This window comes from Necator americanus, chromosome IV (assembly GCF_031761385.1).
Source record: "Necator americanus strain Aroian chromosome IV, whole genome shotgun sequence".
Classification (NCBI taxonomy): Eukaryota; Metazoa; Nematoda; class Chromadorea; order Rhabditida; family Ancylostomatidae; genus Necator; species Necator americanus.
Window position 1 is genome coordinate 20,047,296 of NC_087374.1, and position 22,791 is coordinate 20,070,086.

General features: G+C 41.4%; 2 protein-coding genes across 8 annotated transcripts; one reads left to right on the forward strand and one right to left on the reverse strand.

The window, feature by feature from the left end:
• Positions 1-725: 725 nt before the first annotated feature.
• Positions 726-21,858, forward strand: RB195_002020 (uncharacterized protein; the record flags this gene model as incomplete). 7 transcript variants are annotated; one of them, XM_064199076.1, is made up of 21 exons in its annotated part: positions 3,650-3,745; positions 3,935-4,010; positions 4,076-4,165; positions 5,460-5,590; positions 5,659-5,781; positions 14,232-14,350; positions 14,595-14,633; positions 17,847-17,985; positions 18,054-18,142; positions 18,868-19,000; positions 19,098-19,193; positions 19,264-19,339; positions 19,426-19,520; positions 19,945-20,094; positions 20,352-20,504; positions 20,576-20,674; positions 21,117-21,187; positions 21,252-21,330; positions 21,410-21,492; positions 21,550-21,688; positions 21,775-21,858. In XM_064199076.1, 21 exons carry the CDS (start codon positions 3,650-3,652, stop codon positions 21,856-21,858), a joined length of 2,160 nt encoding a protein of 719 aa, XP_064054955.1. The 7 variants fall into 7 exon arrangements, with proteins under 7 accessions (XP_064054952.1, XP_064054953.1, XP_064054954.1 ...); XM_064199075.1 differs by lacking the exon at positions 14,595-14,633; XM_064199077.1 differs by lacking the exons at positions 3,650-3,745; positions 3,935-4,010; positions 4,076-4,165; ... (1 more) ...; positions 5,659-5,781; positions 14,595-14,633 and adding exons at positions 8,989-9,067; positions 9,190-9,241; positions 13,721-13,736.
• RB195_002021 (uncharacterized protein) lies at positions 9,984-10,322 on the reverse strand (the record flags this gene model as incomplete). Its single annotated transcript, XM_013452837.2, has 1 exon — positions 9,984-10,322. One exon carries the CDS (start codon positions 10,320-10,322, stop codon positions 9,984-9,986), a length of 339 nt encoding a protein of 112 aa, XP_013308291.2.
• Positions 21,859-22,791: the final 933 nt, after the last annotated feature.

A 22,791-nucleotide genomic window follows, 5' to 3' on the forward strand; every position in this document is an offset into this window, starting at 1 on the left:
GATCACAGGTTTTTGCATAAGAATGTTTTGAAGAAATCGTCGCTGCACAGTAGGCGAAAAATTTCTAGTTTATCGGTTTATCTAGAAGTGAATCGAGCAGATCAAATTCTTTGCAAGTATTATATTCAGGGTACAAAAAAGGATTAATCATTTGTTTGCTTTGTGAGCGTTTCTGTTTTATTTCTGCAGACCTCGTTGATACAGCACAGACATATTCACTTCCTTTAAACTTATCCTACTTGTTTATTTAAATCACTGATTCTAATATTTATTGGGAAAATGTACAACACACACACATGAATACATGTATTCGTGCTTACACATTAATACATGTATTCATGCTTACGCATGAATACACCAGAAATTTTCATCGCAATTCTGGACGATTCAAAGTTTTATTCATTCATTAAACGGGAAAGCTTAGAGTGAAGAATCAAAGTGTCCCGGGACCAACTTTCCAACAACAACAAGTCAAAGAGTAAAGTTTATGGTGTGAAGGGCGGGTTCAAACCTCCGATCGATCGTGCAGGAAGGGGAGCCTCTAGCCGCTACACTACATTCGCCCATACCTTAGTCTTATAACTACTATATTGGAACTACTGTTGCTAAAGTGGATAAAAGGCAAAGTGTCTGGCTTTAATCAATCCACTTGGGTTGTACCATCGTATTCACTTCAATTCAGAATCGTTTGAAGTTGACGAGCGCCAATGTAGCCAATATAGCCAATGTACCAAGTCAGTGTTTTTATCCTTCCAAAGAAGGCAAGTTCCATTTTATCGAACCCGGGAGATGAAAAGGTTGGTTGGCAATAGAGCGGCTTTGAACCACCGTTATGACTATGCTGCAGCCACAGCGGAGCCTCTCACCGACTGCGCTACACTGCCTCACTATAATTAGCACTATATAATATTTGATTTAAATATGTCTCTCTTTCTTAGAGCTTATTTTGGTGCCTATTCATTTTAATTCATATACTATCCACATCATCACATACATACAATATTTAGTTCAATCCACGTCATCACAATAATTCTTTAATATAACGGGGAAATACGAGGAATTGGGGTCGTGTATACGAGTCTAATTGCTACCTACACGTGGTGGCCCTGCTTTAAAGCCAGCATACCACGAATCTGAGGTATTGCGGATTTCAGGTGGAGTATCCGTATACGGAGTCGTAGACTATGGAGACGGGGGTAGTTCTGCTCGTCTCCTCCTGCATCATTGCAAACAGCCACCTCCAGAATAGTGTTTTGTACGACGCCATCTATTGCAACGCTCCATCCCTTGCGCCGCCTTCTTTATATGTGCCGCGCGCAACACTGGTGACTTCAAACAGAAAAAGCGTCGGAGAAGGAAGTTGCGTCGTCAACCGCAACAAGACCGCGATAACGAGTGGACGTCAAGGGCGATGGAGTTTGAAAAGGCGTGGGAGGACAAGAACTCGCATAAAGCCTATGCTTTACTGAAACAGTATAGCGGCAAAATGAAAAGATATTCTCCTGTTCTTAACACTGCTAAGACCTTGCTGAACCGGCAAGCACCGTCAACTCCTGAACTCGAGCACGTTCATAGACCGACATATGCGGTTAACGAGAAATCACCGACTGTGTCGGAGGTTCTGGTTTGTATCAAGAAAATGAGAAATGGAAAATGTGGTGGAGATGACGAGATCAGCGCAGAAAAGCTGAAATATCTCCCTCCTCCTGGGATTCGTGAGAGGACAAAGATCATCCGTTCAATATGGATAGACGAAAGGATACCTGAATCGTGGAGATACGCTATCGTAGTTCCCTCCACGTTATCCGTCACGGACCCTAGCAATTACCAAGGAATTTCTTTGCTGCGTGCTATGTACAAGGTATTGGAGTGGATTATCCCGGACCGACTCATTAAAAATCACGAAGAAATAACGCGCGACGAGCAGGCTGGCTTTCGTCCTGACCGATCTACTACTGGCCAGGTGTTCATCGTCAGGACATTGCAATCTGGCAGGAAGCCAATACAATTAAGGTTTCTAGACTTCAAAGCCGCTTTCAGCTCTCCCCACCGAGGCCGTCTGATGTACAACACCGTTTGAGGTGGTGGAGTAAGACAAGGGACAGTGGCAGGACCCTTCCTGTTCAATTTCGCCATGACGAGAATATGCGAGCAACAGTAGATCAGTGGCCTGTCGATATCGTTCCAGCACCATCAGGACGCCCTTTCGAGTACGCTGACGATGTTGTTATATTCGCGGAAAGCAGTATGAAACTTCAACATGTTGTCCTTGTATCAAAGTTGGCTGCAGCCTAGGACTATACCTTGATAAATGCGAACAGATGTGGATCTCTTCGAGACCCCAAACGGAAATCAGGGTGGACGGACAACCGATAGAACTCGTCGTTGAGTTCTGTTACCTGGGCTGTACGCTGAAGAACAACGACAACTACGAGAAAGATATTCAGCAAAGATGCGCTAAGGCCACTTCTTCTTTTAAATCTTTAACGAAGTGCGTGTGGTCGACCCCCATCACAAATGAAGTCAAGTTGCAAGTCTACCTATCTGCAATTCGCTTCATCATGATGTACGGATCGGATACTTGGGCAGCACTATCTACAGTGATGGAGAGGCTTGATTGCACGGAACGAAAGCTGCTTAGACGGCTACTTGGCTACGTTTGGCTTAGGGTATGCCACAATGAATATCGTTACGCAGAAATTGATGTGGTATGCCAGCGGGTGACACGTGGAAGATATCAACGTCTTGCACAGCCATCAAAAGTGGCTAAAGTAAATCGTCTTTGCTTCTTTGGTCATATATTAAGGAGACCGGCAGATCGCCTCGTTCAACGAGTTCTGAGGAGTTTGTCAGGTCCGAGCTGGAAGAAGCCACCTGGTCGAAAACGGAAGTTCTGGACTGAAGTGGTGAAAGAAGACTTGAGAAGACTCGGCGTGGTTAGGCACTTCAGGCGAGACGTAAGGTTTCGCAGAATATGGAATAGCGACGAATGGATTGATTCCGTGCAAGCTTTCGCAGAAGATCGAGAAGGTTGGACAGAGCTGTGTTTCAGGACGGCACACCTCGGCGAAGATGCGGGTAATCGCGTCAGGCGATGACATCAGCCCACCGATTAAGTTAAGTCAAGTTACGACCTCAAGGACAAAAAGGTAAGATATTCAGTACGTTTCAGCGCAGCATCTACGTAAATAAATAAGAACACTAGTGTATTGGTGGATCTCTTACGGACTTCTCTTATTTTTCTGGATCTGTTATGACCTACAGGACATGGACTCAAATCTCTTAGTAATTGGTATCTGAGTCGAAAATATGATAACACCAAAGTGAGAGAATGCTTAGGTAACAGTACAATTATACTTTGATTAAAAAGGTTACTACAGCTACTAAGTCATTATTTACTCAAACACCTACAACAGCCATCAAGAAACGTCATAATGTCAACGTGGTTCGGTATCGAAACAACGTATCCTAGCAACTGTGCGCAGTTTTCTTGGTTTCCTTGGGTTACCCTAAGTCACTTCGACTTCAAATGGCGAATGCACTGGTGTAGATTCAGCTTCCTTTCAGCCTTTATTTGCACGGAAGAAATTGCCATTTTCCTCCTAATATTTCTGATCTTGATGAGATTAGTGCTGTACAGTTTCAGGAGATGACTATTGTCAACTACGACGATAGAGATATCTATGAGAATCCGCCCAACGTTACGGATGCTCCAGGCTACGAATCTCATACCTTATCTACAGAGGTTTCATATATCAGAGCATTCTTTCGTATACGATGATTTGCTTTACACTATATCTTCACGTAGTCAAAAAAAAACACATTATCGTACTCGACCGTTTTGAAAATGTATTTACTCATTTAACTAACTTTTTAGTCATGTACATATGCCCAAAGCTGTTAACATTGAATAATTAACATTTGAAATGTTAAGGAATTCGACGAAAAAGCCACAGTGGCGGTAGAAAGTTTTGGCTTGCCGATCAAGGAAGCGATAATGGCCTCGCACGGTAAGTCTGTTCCATCCAGCGAACATTGATTCTACGATTATTCCAGCCTTATTATGTTATTCTAGAAAAAAAGGAAGATGGAACACGTAAAGTTACCGCAAGTTCCATCTTCACAATGATCATCTATGCAATATTTTTGGCTCTGGTTACTTACGGTAAGATGTTTTAATTATCGGTTTTTCTAGGGAGGGTAGAGAGTGAGGAAAGTGGCGAAAATAAGGAAAACTTACTAGACCAAGTATTAATGGTGCTTTTGAAGACGGCTCCCATTAATTAATAAATAGGGAACAAGTTCGAAAAAAGGTGAATGGTCATACATGCCAGGGGAAATGATTGGCTATGAAGAGGGTCTTTAACGCATCTATGCAACCTATAGAAAAATGATATATGCAATTGGTTAGTTATATTTTTTGAGAAGGCCTTTCATAGAAGAAGTCTTGTTAGTTGGAACAGCTAAAAGTTATCATTAGGCAGTGAACGCTCCAGTTAAGACAAATACCGTTTTTTGCAAGAACTCAATTTCCCAAACGTGTCTTTACACTACCTCAATTCATCAATAATTTTATAAAAAGAGTAAGCTAATCGCTAGCTTGTATAGTCTCGCATGTTAGCTTATATAATCTCTTGCATGATAATTCTACTTTCACTTTTTCGAATTTTTCCCATTTATCTCTAGAAATTAGGGTCTCTAACATTGTATAAGAAAAATGCCTAATTATTGCGCTGGGCAGAAGGAAACGAGCGGCTTAAAGAGCATGTAAGAGCATCGCCGATTTGGTGAGGAGGACCAGGAACACCCACCTCCGTCCTCACTTCTTTAGGATCACCGTATGTCCTGCCTTGACCTATGCTACAGAAACAATGGCAGTTCCCAAGCAGGAGGAGGAAGCCGACAGCGTCATAGAACGCTCAGTTTAAAGAGTGATGTCAGAAGTGGCCTGCTTCACGAAAACTATTCAGTATGTCCTGTGTCAACGATTAGTATTCGCGACACAGCTAAATTTGCTAAGGAAAATAAAGTAAAGAAGTCCACTGCACAAAGAATACGTTTTGAAGAAAACCGTAGGACCAGAGCTGTGAGCGACTGAGTTCCAGTTTCATGTTAACGCCACTAAATGACCTGCAGGAAAACTGCCTCACGATGATCATACTTCTTCACAAAACCTTCTAAAGAAAGATTTGATGGTCTTCATGTCACAATCAACTTGAATGATAAGGAGAGTCAAGAGTCAGGGTGTAGGTGATCTCTAAGTAATGCCGACACTAAAACTGATCACCGAAAGTTGGTAAACAGAATTATCCTCTGTTCGTGATGTAGCCCTCTTTGAAGTGTAAAAAATACAATATCAATTTGAGGTTAGATGAAAATTCTCCGTTCTGTCGTGGTGGTAAAATTTCAGGTCGCATAAAAAAGCTTGCCTTACCGAATAGCTGAACAATATTTTTCAGTCGCTTTGGCTCAATGTTCAGTGCAAACGTATTACTTCACCAAAATCATCGGTGATCTTTTCGTTACATCAAAAAGTGCTGCAACGAACAAGGTATTCACGGAAATCTCCAGCATGGACGATATATGGGGGGTAGGCGAATTCTTTCTGAGAGATTTCCAGCCTTAGTTGAAATATCTGCGTTAACAGCTTTTTTTCAGTTTTTGCAAGGTTCCTTCTTGGTCAGTCTTTACCAGACCGATGCACCATCCGATGTTGAAAAAGAAGCTATGGTCTATTATAACAACAGATTGCTAGGAAAACCACGTATTCGAATGGTCAAGGTGAATCTTGTCCATTAACTAAGGTTATTAGGTTGGAATAAAAATAATGCGCGTTTTCAAAGAGTCACTTCCAAATGTTATAACTAGCCTCAAAATCAACTTTATCAATCGAAATAAGAATCATCACAGTCCATGCCTCTTTACCAACGAGGTGCACGTTTGCTTATTTTTGCTGCACAAAAGTCCGAGCTTTTGGAGTCCACGAACTTCCGGAAGTCGTTTTCGGTATCACCTTAGTTTTGGAGAATCTTAACTCTTAGGAGGCTGTGCAGATGTTTGAAAAAGTGACAGTCGGTTGGCGAAAGGTTTGACAAATATGGTGGGCGAGACAGAGCCTCGAAGCCTAACTCGTTCAACTTTAGAAGCGTCAATTTTGAAATGTGTGGCCGGTCATTGTCACGTAGGAGAATCGGGCCCTTTCTTTCTCTGATGCTGGGAGAAGAAATTGGAGTTTCCGGTTCACATGGTCCAGTTCTTTGCTGTGTTTCTCTGCAGTGATGACCCTGCCAGGTTTCATGAACCTGCAATGAATTATACCTGCAGCACACCCACCACGCAGTCATCATGGTCTTCTTTGGGTGCATTTTCGGCTTAGAAAATGCTTACGAGCCTCATCTTTGTCCATCCATTGAGCAGAGCGCTTCTTGTTATCGCAAAGGATCCACTTCTCATCGCAGGTAACTATACGATCTAGAAATGGATTGTTCCTTTTGCGTAACAGAAACGTTGAGCAGATCTCAAAACAGCGTTTTTTTTTGGAGTCGCTCAGTTCATCAGGCGCCCACTTTTTCAACTTTTTTAACTTAACAACATTTTCGAAGTGGCGGACGACTGTTGAATGGGCAACGCCTAGTTCTTCGACAACTTTTCGTGTTGTTTTGAGCGGATCATCTTCGATGACCGCATTCAGCAGGTGGTCGTCAACTTCAGAAGGGCGCCCACGACCTTAACTTTGAGGCTCATATCGCTACAACGAAACCTTTGGAACCAACGCCGAACCGTGGATTCGGTGGGGCCTCCCCCAGCCCAAACAGCGCTGATATTCCAAGATGTCTCCGCTGCAGACCTGCCCAGCTTGAACTCGTAGAAAATTCGGTGAAAATCTTGATTGGACATATTATCTTGCAAGTCTTGGTACTGACCAAATATTGATTCTCGTTCAAAATCACTTCAGCCACAAGAAAATGAAAAATAAATAAAATATTTTGAAGTTGGAGCATAAACACATACAAAATGCTCTACGGTTTCTAATACTAAAGATGAGTGTGACCGGAAAAAAAATTTGCCGTGTAGATAAAGTATGGAAAAACGCGCATTATTTCTGCACCAGCCTAATGCATAAAATTGATTAGCTTTTCTCCTGGAAAGGTACTAACCGAAGAGAAAGAAAGTACGAGAAGGGGCGGCAGAGGAGCGGAGCAGGGGGGCAAGAGTCAAAAAGTCAACAGTGGGTTGCGGGCAACAAGATGGTTGATTGCGTATTTACTGAGCACAGTCCTCTTATGCAGTCAAGGCTTTTGGGAGTCCAAGAAATTTGACTATCGGACTTGAGAGAAAATCAAAGACACGTGTAATCAGTCTCTTCAAACACCTCGTCAATCCACATGATATGACTTAACAAACAGATTGCTCAGAGACCACCTCAGAGAAGCAGATCTCAATAACGCTCACCTTGATAGCCATAAAGCCGCGATGTTAGCGGACACCGGGTTGGTAGAGTTGCGCAGCTAACAGTAACTAACAACGACTTCCTTTGCATCTGTCCCCGTAGGTCAAAGCCAGCTCACATCATCCGAAATAATAAGAAGACAGAAATAGATCTTTGTGGTTTCTCACACAGTGTGCACCGGCGCTTTGTTACATGGTTCCGTTTTAAACGGGAATCGTTTTCTGGGCATCCATTAAACAGAATTCCTTAACCTCTTTCCTTTCCTTCATTCCTTTCGCACAACTATCACTACTTTCTCGCTCAACTCTAGAATAAAAACATTTGCATTGAGCACCTTCGCAGAGTGTGCCTTAACGAAGATTCTGTCATCAAATCCTTCATTGTCACTTCGCTCTAAACCAGTGTCTCCACCGATACGGCTTTACAAGCAACATCTTGGCTTTTCGGACACCAAAGGTCTCTGAATATGTGTAGGTTACATGATGTATTATTACGCTGCTAGGAGAATGTTTGAGACCTTCCCTATTTCGCTGCTCTGAGCAATACCAAAGACGGATTAGAAGCTTGGCTATGGGATAAAGACTTGCGCCTGCATTCGCCGTTGATTTATGTCTGGAAGCTGGAAAAACCCTTGATGGAACGAGAACCTCTTTTTTGCTGCCCATGCTTAAATAATTGTCGCATTACATGCCCAACAAAGTCGAAAAGGACAAGAGCTTCTATTTCTTGAATAAGCAATCACAGTGCACTACGTTTACGAAGGAAAAAGCTCAAGACAACTGATTATCATTTCTTAGTGTTCAGGATCAAACAGATTTGTACAGAAGAAATTGGAGAAAGAATTGGTATCAAAAGCCGAGTTGTAGTAGCACTCCAATTCATTAATATTCAGTGCACCCCCAAAAACCGAAAGGTCAAATATTGGAAATTTGTTTAAAGCAGCTACAATGGCTTCATCTGAAGTTCATTGTCAGGGGCGCATCGTCTCCGTAAACATTGCTAACCACCTTGCTGAGCCTAGTGGGTATCCAGCAAAGTTTCCTAATCAAAACGTATGTAAATGAGCACCGGTGCCATAAAGTAGAACGGGCAGTAAAGACCCCAACACTCCTGTCTTTCTTTTGTTTCGGATGATATTAGCAATGCAGTGCGAGCAAGCTTACGACAGCGGGTCTGCAAGACTCGGTCATAGTGGTGAGCATACCATCTGCGAACCTGAAGAAGCAGCAAGTCCGCAATCGTGCCTATGACATGCCTTGTGAGATACCTAACTGTCTGAATGGAAGTCAAGGGGTTTTGTGGTAATTGGAGTTATCTAAACAACAACTGGCCGATTATGTGATGTGTACATGTGAGTACATTGGCGGAACGGGAAAAACACTATGCACAAGAGCAGGGAGGATTTAAATGGACTCATAAAGCCAAAACCATCAGGCTCTTTAGTTGTTCGTCGCAGGCACTATCATGCGAGTACAACTTTGAAAATAGATCTTGATCTTTGCAGCAAAACCTTTGTGAGTTTTTACCTACGGGCTCAGATGCAAAGGGAGTCGTTAATTAGCGGCGTGACTCTACCAAGCGGTAGCGCGCTAACATCACGGCCATACGGCTATGACGGTAAGCGCTACTGTGGTCTGCTTCTCAGGCGTTTTTTTTCAGCAATCTGTTTGCTAATTCCTATCTTATAGATTGACAAGGTGGTGACAGAGAATAAATTACACTTGCCTTTGATTTTCCAGGCTCTGAAGGAGGCGGCGACGCCGAAACATTAGCCAGAATGGAGAAATCTTGGTACTCAAGAAAAATAATACAAGATTCACTTCTACAATGTCACTTTTCAAAGAAAGTCAAACTTGAGACTTCTTGTATTAGGTTGGCCAGTTGAATATGTCCGTTCTAATGGATAATTCAAATCAAAATAAAACCAAATTCACGAGACTTTATCAGGCAATATATTCATCATTATTACCGATGTGGCGTGTGGTGTAGCGGTTAGAGGTTCCGCTTCCTGCACAATCGATCGAAGGTTCGAATCCGCCCTAATGCTCATCAAGCATTTCATCCTTTCGGGTTCGACAAGTTGGTACCAGATTCGTCTGGGAGGGTAAAAACACTGACTTGACACATCGGCTAGCTACCGCAAGTCATTGTATAGGCTAGTTACACGTCCGTAAACCTCAAACTATTCTGAATTGCAGTGAACGTGGGGGCGTATCCCAAGTGGATTGATTAACGCAAGAAACTTTATCCTAATTTTAACTTTATTATCGATAGTTATTCTCCATTTATCACGCAAAGATCGGATGATGTTTTTGAAGAACTCAGCTGGGTGTGTGTCGAAGTAATTCTGCACCCAAATTTTGACTTGATTGGAGTTTGCAAACTTGTTCTCCGCCAAAGATCAAAAATTTATCGAAACAAACAGTTATTCGAAGGAGCCATATCTGGACTATATAGCGGATGGTGCAGAAGAGCTCAGCCCAATTCCTCGATCTTTTGTTGAATTGCTTTTGCGACGCGGTGTCTCACATTGTCAAGAAGGAAATTTGTAGCCTTCGCTGGATCCCTTTTGGGCGAAGTGAGTTATTGACACGTGATAGTTACTGTTCTTCTGCTTCTGCTGTTCTGCTAATTCCCGAGTTGTTTTGGTAGCATCTACCTCTTCAATGGCAGCTCGCAGCACCTCGTTCTCCACAATTTTTGGTTCAACTCCGTGTTTATCATCTTCAAGGGACTCGTCGCCGGACTGGATTCGCTGAAACCAACGGCACTGGCGATTGGATATTTCTGCTTCTCCAGAAGCGTCACATAATGATCGATATGATTTGGCAGCAGTTTCTCCTTGCTTGTAATATATATAACATACTAGCATGTAGGACAAACTTTAAGTCGTACATTTTCCAAACAATAAATATCAATTCTCGAGTTTGAAAACTTCGACTTTCAATGAACCTCGGCATAATTGGATCTCGTAATGATTTTGATAAGCTGTATACGAGGTTTCTAAATAATTTTACTGGCTAACGTTTCGGCCGCATCAAAATCTTCAGAGGCTGAAATGGACGATTCCATTAAGAATTCAAACGACCAAACTTGTTCACAACTGAATTCATAAACTCCACGCCTACTTTTTCAATCACTAACTTAGCGACTACACTGAATGCTCACCTTAGCTCGGAGACGCCTACCATAGACCGCTGACTACTGATTGATCACGAGAGCGAATGGTTTGAATGTCTCATTCGGATCGCAGGAACCATCTCGTAACCTATTCTTTCCGTTCACTTGTTCTTTGATGCGGACATACAGCGGTTGTGCCGTTTCACCAACATGATCGTCGCCACAGTTCGTGAAAGAAGTTGGTTAGATTACAACTGATCTCAAGCAGTCTCACGGTCTACCTGTGGGACAAATAATACACTTCAATGTTGTACAGATGGTATCGTGCAAACGATTCCGAACTAGCGGACCTTTCAAATTATTCGGTGGTATTTATACTATACCAGTCTGAAAGTCCGGCTAAAGCCGGGCTTCAGACTTTCTGTGGTGTTCGCTTCGTCCCCTTCACTGATCAACGAAAATTAATATTAGCGTTATTAGTTCTATGAAATTGGACTTGTGTAATCTTTCTTCCTTTTTTGTATTATAATTTAAAGCGAAAGATTTCATAGTCTTCTTTCTCAACGCGTCAGTTCTACATTTGGAGAACATTCGAACTTTAGCTTTAAACACTCCATACCAATATATTCTAGACAAAGTTTAAAAGTATCACGCGTCCCGTTTTCCCCAAAAGTTGTCAAAAAAGGATCTTTTAGCATAAAATGACGTAAAAGACATCTTCCCACTGATAAAGATAACGTTCCACGTCAGATCACATAAACATTTTGCTACTATTTAAGCAGCCGTTGGCATGCATATTTCCACTTTCTGAGGAAGGCATGCTACTAACTTGAGGCGAACGAAAAAGGAAATAGACACGCGGAGGAGTCGTAACGGTGTAAAGCAAAGCGCCCAGTCGCCACGGCTATGAAATGGCTGCAACCATCCATCTTTTGCGTCATGCACACGAAGTTATTGCGCACCATTTTGTAGCGGGACCCGTTAATCCCTTTTATAAGTATCTGGCGCCGACGCACCAATCCGACAACGGTTGTCCTAACCTCAAGATAATTCTACAGAGAAAATTCGATTGCCTTTTGAGTAGATCACGAAGCGACAATGCACAATCACTAAATGCTATGACCTTTCCTGGCAAGAGTGAACACGACGCTTTTTGTAGCTAGGATATGCTATCAAGTGTTTCTCGAGTGACCGCGTTAGGAGGATTTAGACTTTCAGAGAACGCGCGGTCGGTTTTGGGATTGGGTCCTAGTTTTTCTCTATCGCAGAACATTTCAACTGTAGTTTTGCGCAAGATCAGTTGTGCACTACATGAAGTTCAAGATAGGCGCCGCAGAAAAGCCAATTTTAGCAGCTGCTGAAGAGACAAAAGACCACTCAGAGGGAGTTTTCTAACACCTCTCCCATGTGTCCTCTTTAAACAACAAGACGCTAACCCAGGTATAGGTGCAAAATTCCGGCTCTTTGCAAACGAAGTATATAAAACGGTAGCTCGATTTTGCGAGAACAAAACTAAGTCGAACATTTCTCTTGCACAAAAGCAAGGCATTGAGGGAATTCGAGAGTTGATTAATTTTAAACAAATAAAGTTATCCACAAGTGATAAAGGTGGAGATTTTGTGGTAATTCCACAACAGCTGGATATTGCAATAACAGAAAGACGCTTGCAAGATGCTTCCGTTAGTGACTTCGTGGAGAAATCCCGGTTTTTAAGCGACCAGTGGGTTAGGATAGTAAAATCCGCTGAGTTTCCTCCCTCTTCAACAGTTCGCTTTATTATTGACCTGCCGACCTGTCCCGTCGAGTGCTCCATCTCCTTATTAAGGCGCACAAAGTCCAGTCCAAAAGCGATCTGGCCTCCACCGAGCCTACTACATTTAAAGTGAGTCCTATAATTAGTAGTGTAGAAGGTCCCACGGATAGGAAAAGGTGGTTCCTAAACACAATATTTGCGCAAGTATTGAGCCATATACCTGCCCATTTAGCAAATATCCGTATGACTCTAGACTACCTACATGCGGCACACCTGACAAGAGACTGTGTCGTAGAGTCTTTCGACGTCGAAGCACTGTACACGAATGTATCTAATGACTCTGCAACACAGGCTATGTTCGAACTGCTGAAAGAAAACATAAAAACCATCAATTTATACGGTTTTTCAATCTCCCAATTGATTGTTGACTGCAATATCTTCAGATGGTCTGGAAGTTACTTTTCACAACTTAGAGGTTCAGTTGTGGGGCAGAGATTGGCTCCCACCTTAGCTATTTCATTTATGGCCAAAATTGAAGCACCGGTTGTGGAACTACTTCCTTTGTTCTGTAAATCGACAACTGCTTTGTCGTTTGCGCCACCCAAGTGGAGATGGGCAAATGTTTTGACTTGTTGAACCGAGACTACGAACACATAAATCTTACTAGGAAAAAACCACAGGGCAATTGGCTTTCTTTTTTAAACATCCAAGTTGGCATCTTAAACGGTACGTACCAAACGAAATGGCATCGTAAGCCCATTAGTAAGAGAATCTTGGTTCATTTTCTCTCTATTCATCCATCCCAAATGAAGAAAGACGTGATTAACAACATGTCCCGCACCGCAAAAACGTTTGTAGTGGACCTGAGAAGAGAAAGGAATTGTTAACTTTGGCTCGCGAAATTGCTGTTTCTAATGGTTACGAAATCCGAACGCCTGAAACGAGATGATACCGAAGTGAACGAACACAGCAATTGGAACACCTCAGCACAGATAAGATACCTCTCTGATCTCTTTATATCTCCGATGAAATGAAAACTGCCATTAGGCAGTGTCTCAGAAAAATAGATAGCTTCGTTTCGGTCGTTAAATACCATCGAACAATTTGAAAGGTCCGCTAGTTCGGAATCGTTTGCACGATACCATCTGTACAACATTGAAGTGTATTACTTGTCCCACAGGTAGGCCGTGAGACTGCTTGAGATCAGTTGTAATCTAACCAACTTCTTTCACGAACTGTGGCGACGATCATGTCGGTGAAACGGCACGACCACTGTATGTCCGGATCAAAGAACACGTGAACGGAAAGAATAGGTTACGAGATGGTTCCTGCGATCCGAATGAGACATTCAAACCATTCGCTCTGGTGATCAATCAGTAGTCAGCGGTCTATGGTAGGCGTCTCCGAGCTAAGGTGAGCATTCAGTGTAGTCGCTAAATTAGTGATTGAAAAAGTAGGCATGGAGTTTTCAGTTCAGTTGTGGGGAAGTTTGGTCGTTTGAATTCTTAATTGAATCGCCCATTTCAGGTTCTGAAGAAGGTAGTGCAGCCAAAACGTTAGCCAATAAAATTATTAAGCAACTTCGTATACAACTTATCAAAATCATTACGAGATCCAATTATGCCGAGGTTCATTGAAAGTCGAAGTTTTCAAACTCGAGAATTGATATTTGTTGATTTTACAATCTTGCCGTTTCGTAAAATTTCGAAACGATGGCAGATACGCCGCGGACATTTCTAAATGGCCAACTAAGTAGTTTAAAAAATTCAGGACGGACTGCTGAGTCAGGTCTGAATTTTTTAAACTCTGCTGAGTCTGCGACCTACTTCTTCAAAAACTGCAGCTAATTTCACAGTTCCTAACAATGTTTGCTGTTTACAAGCGGGCTTTCTCAACGAAAATTTCCAGGTGACAAACAACTCTTGCACCGTGGCGAAGAGTTTTGCTCGTGAAATCCTTGAATGCTACAGTAATTTTGATCCTTCCGTTGAAGATAAACACTCGTTCGGCCCAGCGACTTCAGAGCCGTGAGTAAATGTAAACATAGATGTAAGAGTTTGAATACGTGTATGATTACTTCCCAGATGTGTTGGATCTTGTCCAGTATTTCTAAATTTTTCAATACAAGTACAGAATGTATAAAAATCAAATTAAGAACAAAAAATACTGCAATAAACGAGTAAATGTTCCCAATTTCGCTTATACCGTGCATATCTTTCTAAAATAAATCTCTCTTTCAGATCTTTCGTAAATAAATCCACCTACGTGAAGCACAAGCACGTGTTTTCAAACAAATAAGAAGTTTGAAAAGTCAGTACGGCTTTTCATTAGTTAGAATATTAGAGAGCAGCTACAGAGTTGATAGTCTTATACGTGGAAGTGAGAGATTTTCTGAAGATCATGGTATATAATAATGGGCTTATTCTTTCACGTGTGTGTGTATGTATGTATATGAGTCACGAAATTCGAAAAGGGGGGTACGACGGGTCCATCGGCGTCGTGTTGCTGCGCTGGCGCCAGGAAAGTGCAAAATGTGATGCGATGGGTCCAATAGCGTCGGATTGGTGCGCAGTAACTTTGTGTGGATGTCGCGAAAGGTAAATTAGATGCTGCAACCGTTTCATAGTCATGGCCACTGCACGTGTTACATTACACCTCTATGAATCCTTCACGTATCTATTTCTTTGCACGTTTGCCTCCACTTGGTAGCATGCCTTCATCAGAAAGTGGAAACACACACACAAACGCCTGCTTAAATAGTACCCCACAGTTTACATGATCTGATGTGGAACTTATCTTTATCAGTACGATGATGCTGTTTACGTCATATTATGTTAAAACATCATTCTTTGATAACTGAGAACACCCGTACTTCGAGTAATGCTTTGAAATTGTATCTATATTATTTTGGTATCGAAGGGGTGTTTGAAGCTGATGGTAACCTTTCGCCTCAATTTATAATAAAAAAGAGAAGGAAAGCGTTGTTAAAAAAAAAACAAATCTAATTTTACAGAAAATGACATTACCATAAACTTTCTTTCAGTGAAGGGGGCAAAGCTGAAGAAGTCCGGCTTTATCCGGACATTCAGACTCGATAGCTATAAAATGGGGTGCGACGGGTGCAACGGCCTAGAATTGTTGTGCCATAATGTAGTATTATCGCGCATTTCGTTTCGTGTTCATGTCGCAATTTCGTCTGCATGTCGCAAAAGGTAAACAGGATGTTGCAACCGTTTCACACCCGTGGCCACTGCGCGCGTTGTTTTTCACCTCTATGGCTCCTCCGTGAGCCTGTTCCCTTGCATGTCTGCCTCAGGTTGGTATTATGTCTTCGTCAGAAAGTGGAAAGACCAATGAAACCAGCTGCTTAAATAATAGCCAACAGTTTACATAAACGTGGCGAGGGAGGTTATCTTTATCAGAACGATGATGCCGTTCACATCATTTTATGTTGAACATCATTCTTTGATAGCTGTTGGGGAAAACAGGAAGAACACGCATACTTCGGATAATGCTTTAAACTTGTGTCTATATTGTATTGGAACCGAAAGAGTGTTTGAAGCTGAAATTTGAGTATTCTCAAAATGTAGAACTGACTCGTTTAGAAAGAAAGCTATGAAATATTTCGCCTTCATTTATTAAAAAAAGAAGGAAGGAAACGTTGTTAGAAAAAAGAGAAAATACAGAAAATGTCACTCCAATTAAGTTTTTATTAATTTTGATTAATTGATCAGTGAAGGCGAGCGAAGAGAACACCACAAAAAAGTCTGAAGTCCGGCTTTAGCCATTTCTGGAGGAAATCACATAGAATCAATTAGGCTGATAAGAAAGTTGTGCCAGTTTTGTAGTTTGTTGACTTTTTTATTCAGCAATTATACAATGGAAATCAACCAACAATATAATCGCCATTGTTAGCCACTACAGGGCTCCAAGTAATGGGTAGAGCAGCGATTTCCTTCTCCCAGAGCTGGAGGGGGTCGGAGTCGGACAAGTAGGCGACCACTCGACTAATGTCATCAAACTTGAGGGGTCTGAATAACTGATTTATAGAGGAGGTTACGTTGGGAGAAAAATGGAGTTAGGGTGCTGTGTTCCCGCCGAGCTCTTCGATTTTTTGTTGGGTCTCCTTAGCTATATAGGGTAATAATGAAGGAGGCGCATTGAAACTCTCCTCGTCTGCTTTTTTCGAACAGCTCCCGCCACCTTAAGGAGGTGAGTGGCATAAATGACGCAGTGACCACAGAGAACAACTCGTAGTACAGCAATCCTAGAATCCACAGTCGCAGTTGTCTTGAAGATCGTGTCTCCTCTTGCAAAGTGAGCGAACCGGCTGTAGACAGTTGTGATGACCTCCTCTGTCAAAGCGCTGTTGATGTTGCGGACTGCAGTGGCGCCATTCATAGGAAAAGACAGCGCGAACCTGCACTTCTGAAATCGACTTTGTGCTCTAAGTTAAGGGATGTAACCTTTTGGGCAAAAGCTTCGAGAATGTTCCATCTATAACTAGCAGATGATAAATCTTGGATATATATCAAAAAGCGAAAGTTCTCAATTTTTCAAAAAAAAAAACCTTCTTTAAGAACTTAGTAGAAAACTTCAATGAACCCAATCAAAATGTTTCTAGCGTTGGAAAGGGTGCGTGTAAAGAGGATCACGACGGAATTTCGAGCATGTCCCGGTTATGCCTCGTCAGAGCAATTAGCGATGGTGCGTGTCCTAAAGAGATTCACTTTCGTTATCACCTAAATAGCTGACTCTGCTTACCCAATCATACGCTGCATCACCGGCTAGAATATAATTCACTCAATTTAGTAATCGTACCAGAAGCAACAGAAATCCTCGCGTGAAATATGAGATAATGATGTCTAATAGCTGTAAATTACGTGCATAGAAATTTTCGTTAGAACGGAACATTTTAGGTTTCAAAAGTAACGCTAATGAGAATTATCGCTATCATGTAACTCCCAAGCTTTTTTGTAGCCTAATTTATTTCTGGACAGGGACCTTCTGTATCTCTGGCTTCTTCGAACTTACAGGAAGAAAAAGAGCTCAAATTTCGTAAGATTTCTAGTCTTTCTAAAGGTGATATAAAGACAAACTCACTCCCTTTCTTTATTAGAACACCATTCAAAATCCCATGTACTTCTATCTAACACTATTATTCTTTGACTTATTCGGTAATTTTGATAGCTCATACCACTCTTCTTTGCATATTTTCTTGTAACTCCGCAGTTTTCTGCGTCTCTGTGGCTAGAAGAACATCTAAGACGGTTGTCTGCGTCTTCATGAACGACTGGAGCGTGACCTCTTCGAGGTATGCTCGCGTATCCGACGGCATATCCACTGGGCACGTTATGTCTCGGAGGCATTCGCGGAGAATCCGCCGGAACCCTCTACCGTTCCGCCAATTGTTGTGAACAAACTGAAAACAAAGGAAAAGTTTTAGAATGAATGAAGATATGCTGAGCTCAAGATTTCCGCTTGTAAAACTATGCAGCAAAGTTTTCAATTGAATGCCTTCAGATATGTATGGCAGAGCGCAGAAAAGCTGCTGACTGAAACAATATACGGAACCATATCCAGTTATCCAGGTGGTGGATTCGTCTTGCGTCTTCCAGTAGACAGTTCTAATGAAGCGTCAAAGCTTATTCAGGATGCCAAAGTGAGCTATGTACTCCATCGATTTTTTCCTCTCTTTTCTTTAACATAATTAAAGAAGCATTTTCCTAGAGTAATCGTTGGATTGACCGATCCACTAGAGCGATCATTATCGACTTCGCAATGTTCAACGCTAATGTGAATCTCTTCTGTATTGCGAGGTATGTTTCGGATTTTAACAAAATGCTGAAACAGCGACAGTCATACGAATTTTACAAGAAAATGGAGGAGGGGACAGAAAGTCGTGACTTTTAAATAATCGACCAATAACTTTGAGAAAATCAAATTACTGCGAACAAATACTCCAAGATTTCTGTAGAAACAGTGTTCAAAAGCAGAACAAATGTAATCTTCTGGTGATTTAGCTGAAAAACAGCTGAAAACGTCAATTACGGAAGTGTTAGAAATAGGGCTAGAGATCTTCTACAACGGTTTGCCGCCTCATAGCGGTATAGAGGTGACTTTGGGCGTCAAAATGAGATACAGAGTGGAGGTGCGACCTATGGCAGGAGTCGGAGCTAAGAAGGATTCCGGTTTGTCCAAATCCGAAGCGTAGCTAAGAGTAGACCACTGCTAAGGTTCACCATCGACTTGCAAAATGTCGCAAGGTGGCTCTCTGAACCGTACAGGGTTGCGACGACTTATGGTGAGAGCTATGTTCGCCATACGAGTGTTCAAAAAGATATTTTTCCTACGTTGTCCTGTTCTAATTTCCTGAAAAAAAAAGAAAAGGAGCAGAGATTGGTGCAGCGGATTTTGCGATGACGCAACCTTTGAAATTTTCACTCACCAAATGTAAAGCACTTGAAGATAATAATTCGGAAGAGTAATTTTCTACTCCGCTACATTATATTAGTACTATGATTGATATCAAAAAGTTGTTCAGTCTTCTTCTGGAACTTCCCGCTTCTGGAGGTGTCTTGCCTTCGTATCGCTTCAGCGCCTTCGACCTTATGCGTTACCTCGGCACCGCTGGAACTGTTATGATTGTGTTTGAGGGAATTCTTTGCGGATTCATAGTGAGCGAAAAATTTCTTCTCTCTCAACAAAAGAAAACTATCTAATTGGTGAAAACAAAGAAGCCCCTTTTCAGCAAAATGGACCAACTTATTTCAGGCGTACTACATCATTTTGGAATTTATGGAGCTATTCAGAGTTCGACTTGGTTATTTCTTCAATTTCTGGAACATTGTGGATATCATTCTTTTATCAGTAATACCTTCATATAGTGAAATATCTGTTGCATACGACTTTCAAAAGCAATATTCTTTCTTTATTGCAGTTATGTTGTATAGAAATTTACCTAAACTACAATCGCAGTAAAGTGGCGGCGGATCGCGTCAATGAAGTGCTGCAGAGTGAGCATCAAGGATTTTAGGATCACCAAAACTGTAAAAATATGGTAAATAAGCAAAGAAAAAGACGAGTTTGGAATAAATTTTAGATGGGCTCACAGACGCAGCTTTCGACGATGTTATCACTACTCAGGAAAACTTCAATAATATTGCTGCAGTTATTCTTTTCCTCTCATGGATAAAAGTGAGCACTCTGTTAAAAATCCAAAGTAGCATGAATATTTCCTTTCTTTTAGGACCAAATGCATTAAAGGCACCATACCACGAGTCTGATGTGGTGAGGGAATCTGTGGGAGAAACTAATTAGAGATGGGGTTGTAAAGTGCGATATCTTTGGTGGTTCCATTCTTTCCTCCCTAATCGTCGCGAAAAAAAAAGTGGCTATGGTGTGGTACTATGTGGTACGTTAGAGCGGTTCTCTTGAATAGGTTGATAAGGAGACCTCTCGATCGCCGTCGAAACCATCCCGGGTCCAATCTGCAACTCCCTCTCCAGCTTTTCCCGCTGATTCCCCTACCACGTCAGATTCGTGGCATGCAGCCTTTAAATAGAGGCTTAATTTTTCGACACTCAGTACTTTACCGTCGGCTGACAACAGAACTATTCAGGTGTTCAATTATATTGGCGTAAATAAAACAATGAACCAACTAGCAGCGACACTCTCACGTTCCACTAAGGATATTGGTGGATTTGCAGTAATGTTTGCGGTGTTTTTCTTCGCGTACGCTCAGTTCGGTTATCTTGTTTTTGGAACGCAGGTCAGTTTTGTGTGTTTCTTAATGTTTTGCCACTATATCGGATATTCAACCATGAAGATTGAGATCCTCGCGCAGAATATCCCAGAAGTTGTGTTTCTTACTGCCGTCCTTCCTGTCTGCAGCAATAATGAGAATTCATGAGATTTTCAATCGTATCATCATTTTCATCATTTCATTTTCTGTTACCTTTATTGAAAAAATTGTGTGACAAAATTGTAGGAACGACATACTTTAAACTAATTTTCTCATCCCTTCAGATTGCTGACTATTCGACGTTTTACAATGCTGTTTTTGCTCTTCTGCGTACGATTCTCGGTGACTTCAACTTCAACGCTTTGGAAAGAACAAATCGTATTCTTGGACCGGTCTTCTTCATCACCTATGTGTTCTTCGTCTTTTTTGTGCTTCTGGTGGGCATCAATGATTGAATCAAATTCTGACCTGTACATGAAAAAAAGACATTTTGAGTCAATTTTTTAAGAACATGTTCCTGGCTATTATTAATGACTCCTACGTGGAAGTGAAAGCAGAGTTGGCACGTCAGCAAGATGGTGAAGGAATATTCGATTGGATCAGAAAGGTGAGAGATCCTGTAGGGATAGGCTTTTAGCAAAGAGCTGATGCTGATCGGATTCAGTATCAGCCCTTTGCTAAAATCTATTCATAACTGAGAAATACCACGAAAGAGTTGAAGTCTCCAGGTGAAGTTACTTTAAGCGACAGAAAAGAAAAAACAATAGAAAAAATCGGATTTGCTTGCATTGTCTGCCTCATGTTTCCCTTTATCTATAATCGCTGCAAATACTAACTTTCGTTTTGACTGCAATGAATTGTTCCTCGAGAAAGAGTAGGGGTTTTTCAATAGGTATTCACGTTTTCAAGTTTAAAATGTATTCTATCGAAGGAATCTTTTCATGCACTAATCGACTACTTTTTTCGAAGGAAATTACTAGCTTTCACTGAACCACCTATAAGAAATAAGCAGTGCTTTGAACTGTGGTGGCTAAGAAACGTCCTTGCAGAAACTCACTCGTCGCGGTAGCAACAATGAGAAAATCGCGACTTACAATGACTACAAAACAAACTTAATGATGTACGTATTCTCCCAACTAACTATTCCTTTGAATCCTAGCACGTCATCACCTACGATTTTCAAGGGCCGGCTACAACGAGAAGGATATCAACCATGCGTTTGAAAAATTAGAGATTAAGTTTACGGACAAGGTCGACGACAATGTAAGAATGTTTTTTTTTGCAGAGAGAAAAATTTCACAACGATTTCCTTGTATTAAATCGGTGCAGTTTTGCTGTTAAGGCTCTCATAGAAGTTGGTAATGAAATTCGTGAGCAGAGAAACAGAAAAAAAGTGATCGATGAAGAGTATCGATCGATTACAGTGTAAGTTATTCGCACCTTTCTCATGGACTACTTCGTGTATTTGGATGTTTCATCCAGATTGACCCATCGAATTGACATGATGGATCGCACGATTCTTGGCGTTGTCGACAAGATGTCAAAGGTGCTCGATCAGTTGAACCGCATTGAACATTCGAGAGTACAAGCATTAGAACATCAGAATCGATTGCGTGCTGAGGTTTGTGCTAGGCGCAGTTCATGAAAAGAAAAGAACAAAGGATGAAGGAAATCCTTCAATAATTTTTACAAATTATGACTTTTCAGGCGATGATGATGAAAGCTGTACGCCGAGGTGAAGTTGACGAGTACAGTGATGGAGAACGAGAGAAGAATCGCTTTGAGGAGTAGAAAAGTCAAATGGATAAGCTTACAAAGGGGTGAATTTTGCTGTGATAAAATAGAATAGTTGGGGATTAGACTGTGCATGGTATTGATGAACTTGCTTTCTTTTAGCTGAGTAAGCATTTTGGTCACGAAATACAGTCAAAAATGAACGTGTTGTGTACACATGAGTGGATGTGATTAAATAATGTTATGCTAGCTCAGTGGACATAATCTGAGACAAATCTCCTACGATAATATTATATGAGTCACCATATATTATATGTACTTAATTTGTACTAATGAAGATATACAGGACAAAGAGGAACAGGGTGGTATTGGTCGGTTAAAATCAAATAAAAAATTAAGAGAGAGAAAGACAACAAAATATCCCATGATACAGGATAAATTTCCAAGAGGGAGGCATTAAATTTGGATCTTACTGAGTAGCTTTCCTAATTGTCGATTTCGTCCCTTTACCCCTCTACTTCGTCTTCAACGTAATTATTCTGTAAGTTAGAACAATGGAAGGAATACGGAAGAGATAAAAAACCTTACTAAATATGTGTACTCCTTCCGAATAAGATTTCTTCACGGTTCCACTTAGTCGCCCTTCCCTTATCACTGTTAGGAAAAGTCCAGTCGCCAGCGAAAACTCGGATAAGTTATTAAACAGACGGAAACCAATGTCTAATTTTTTGGATAGGATTTGGTATATAGTAGTGTATAAAAAGTCATTAAATGATAAGTTTTGAAGAATTCCTCGGCAGCAAAGGTTAAATTAACTGTGTAAAAGGGTGCTATTCACTTCCCCCGAGACTAGCATTCATTTGTCTCGACTTACGTTTATGTACGTTGAAAATCGACACATCCCTCTTCTCCTTTGATTGCGTAGAACGTAATAAACTGCAGTTAGCCTTCTTCCAAAAACTATCTCCGATGAAATATCTTCCGCCTGAT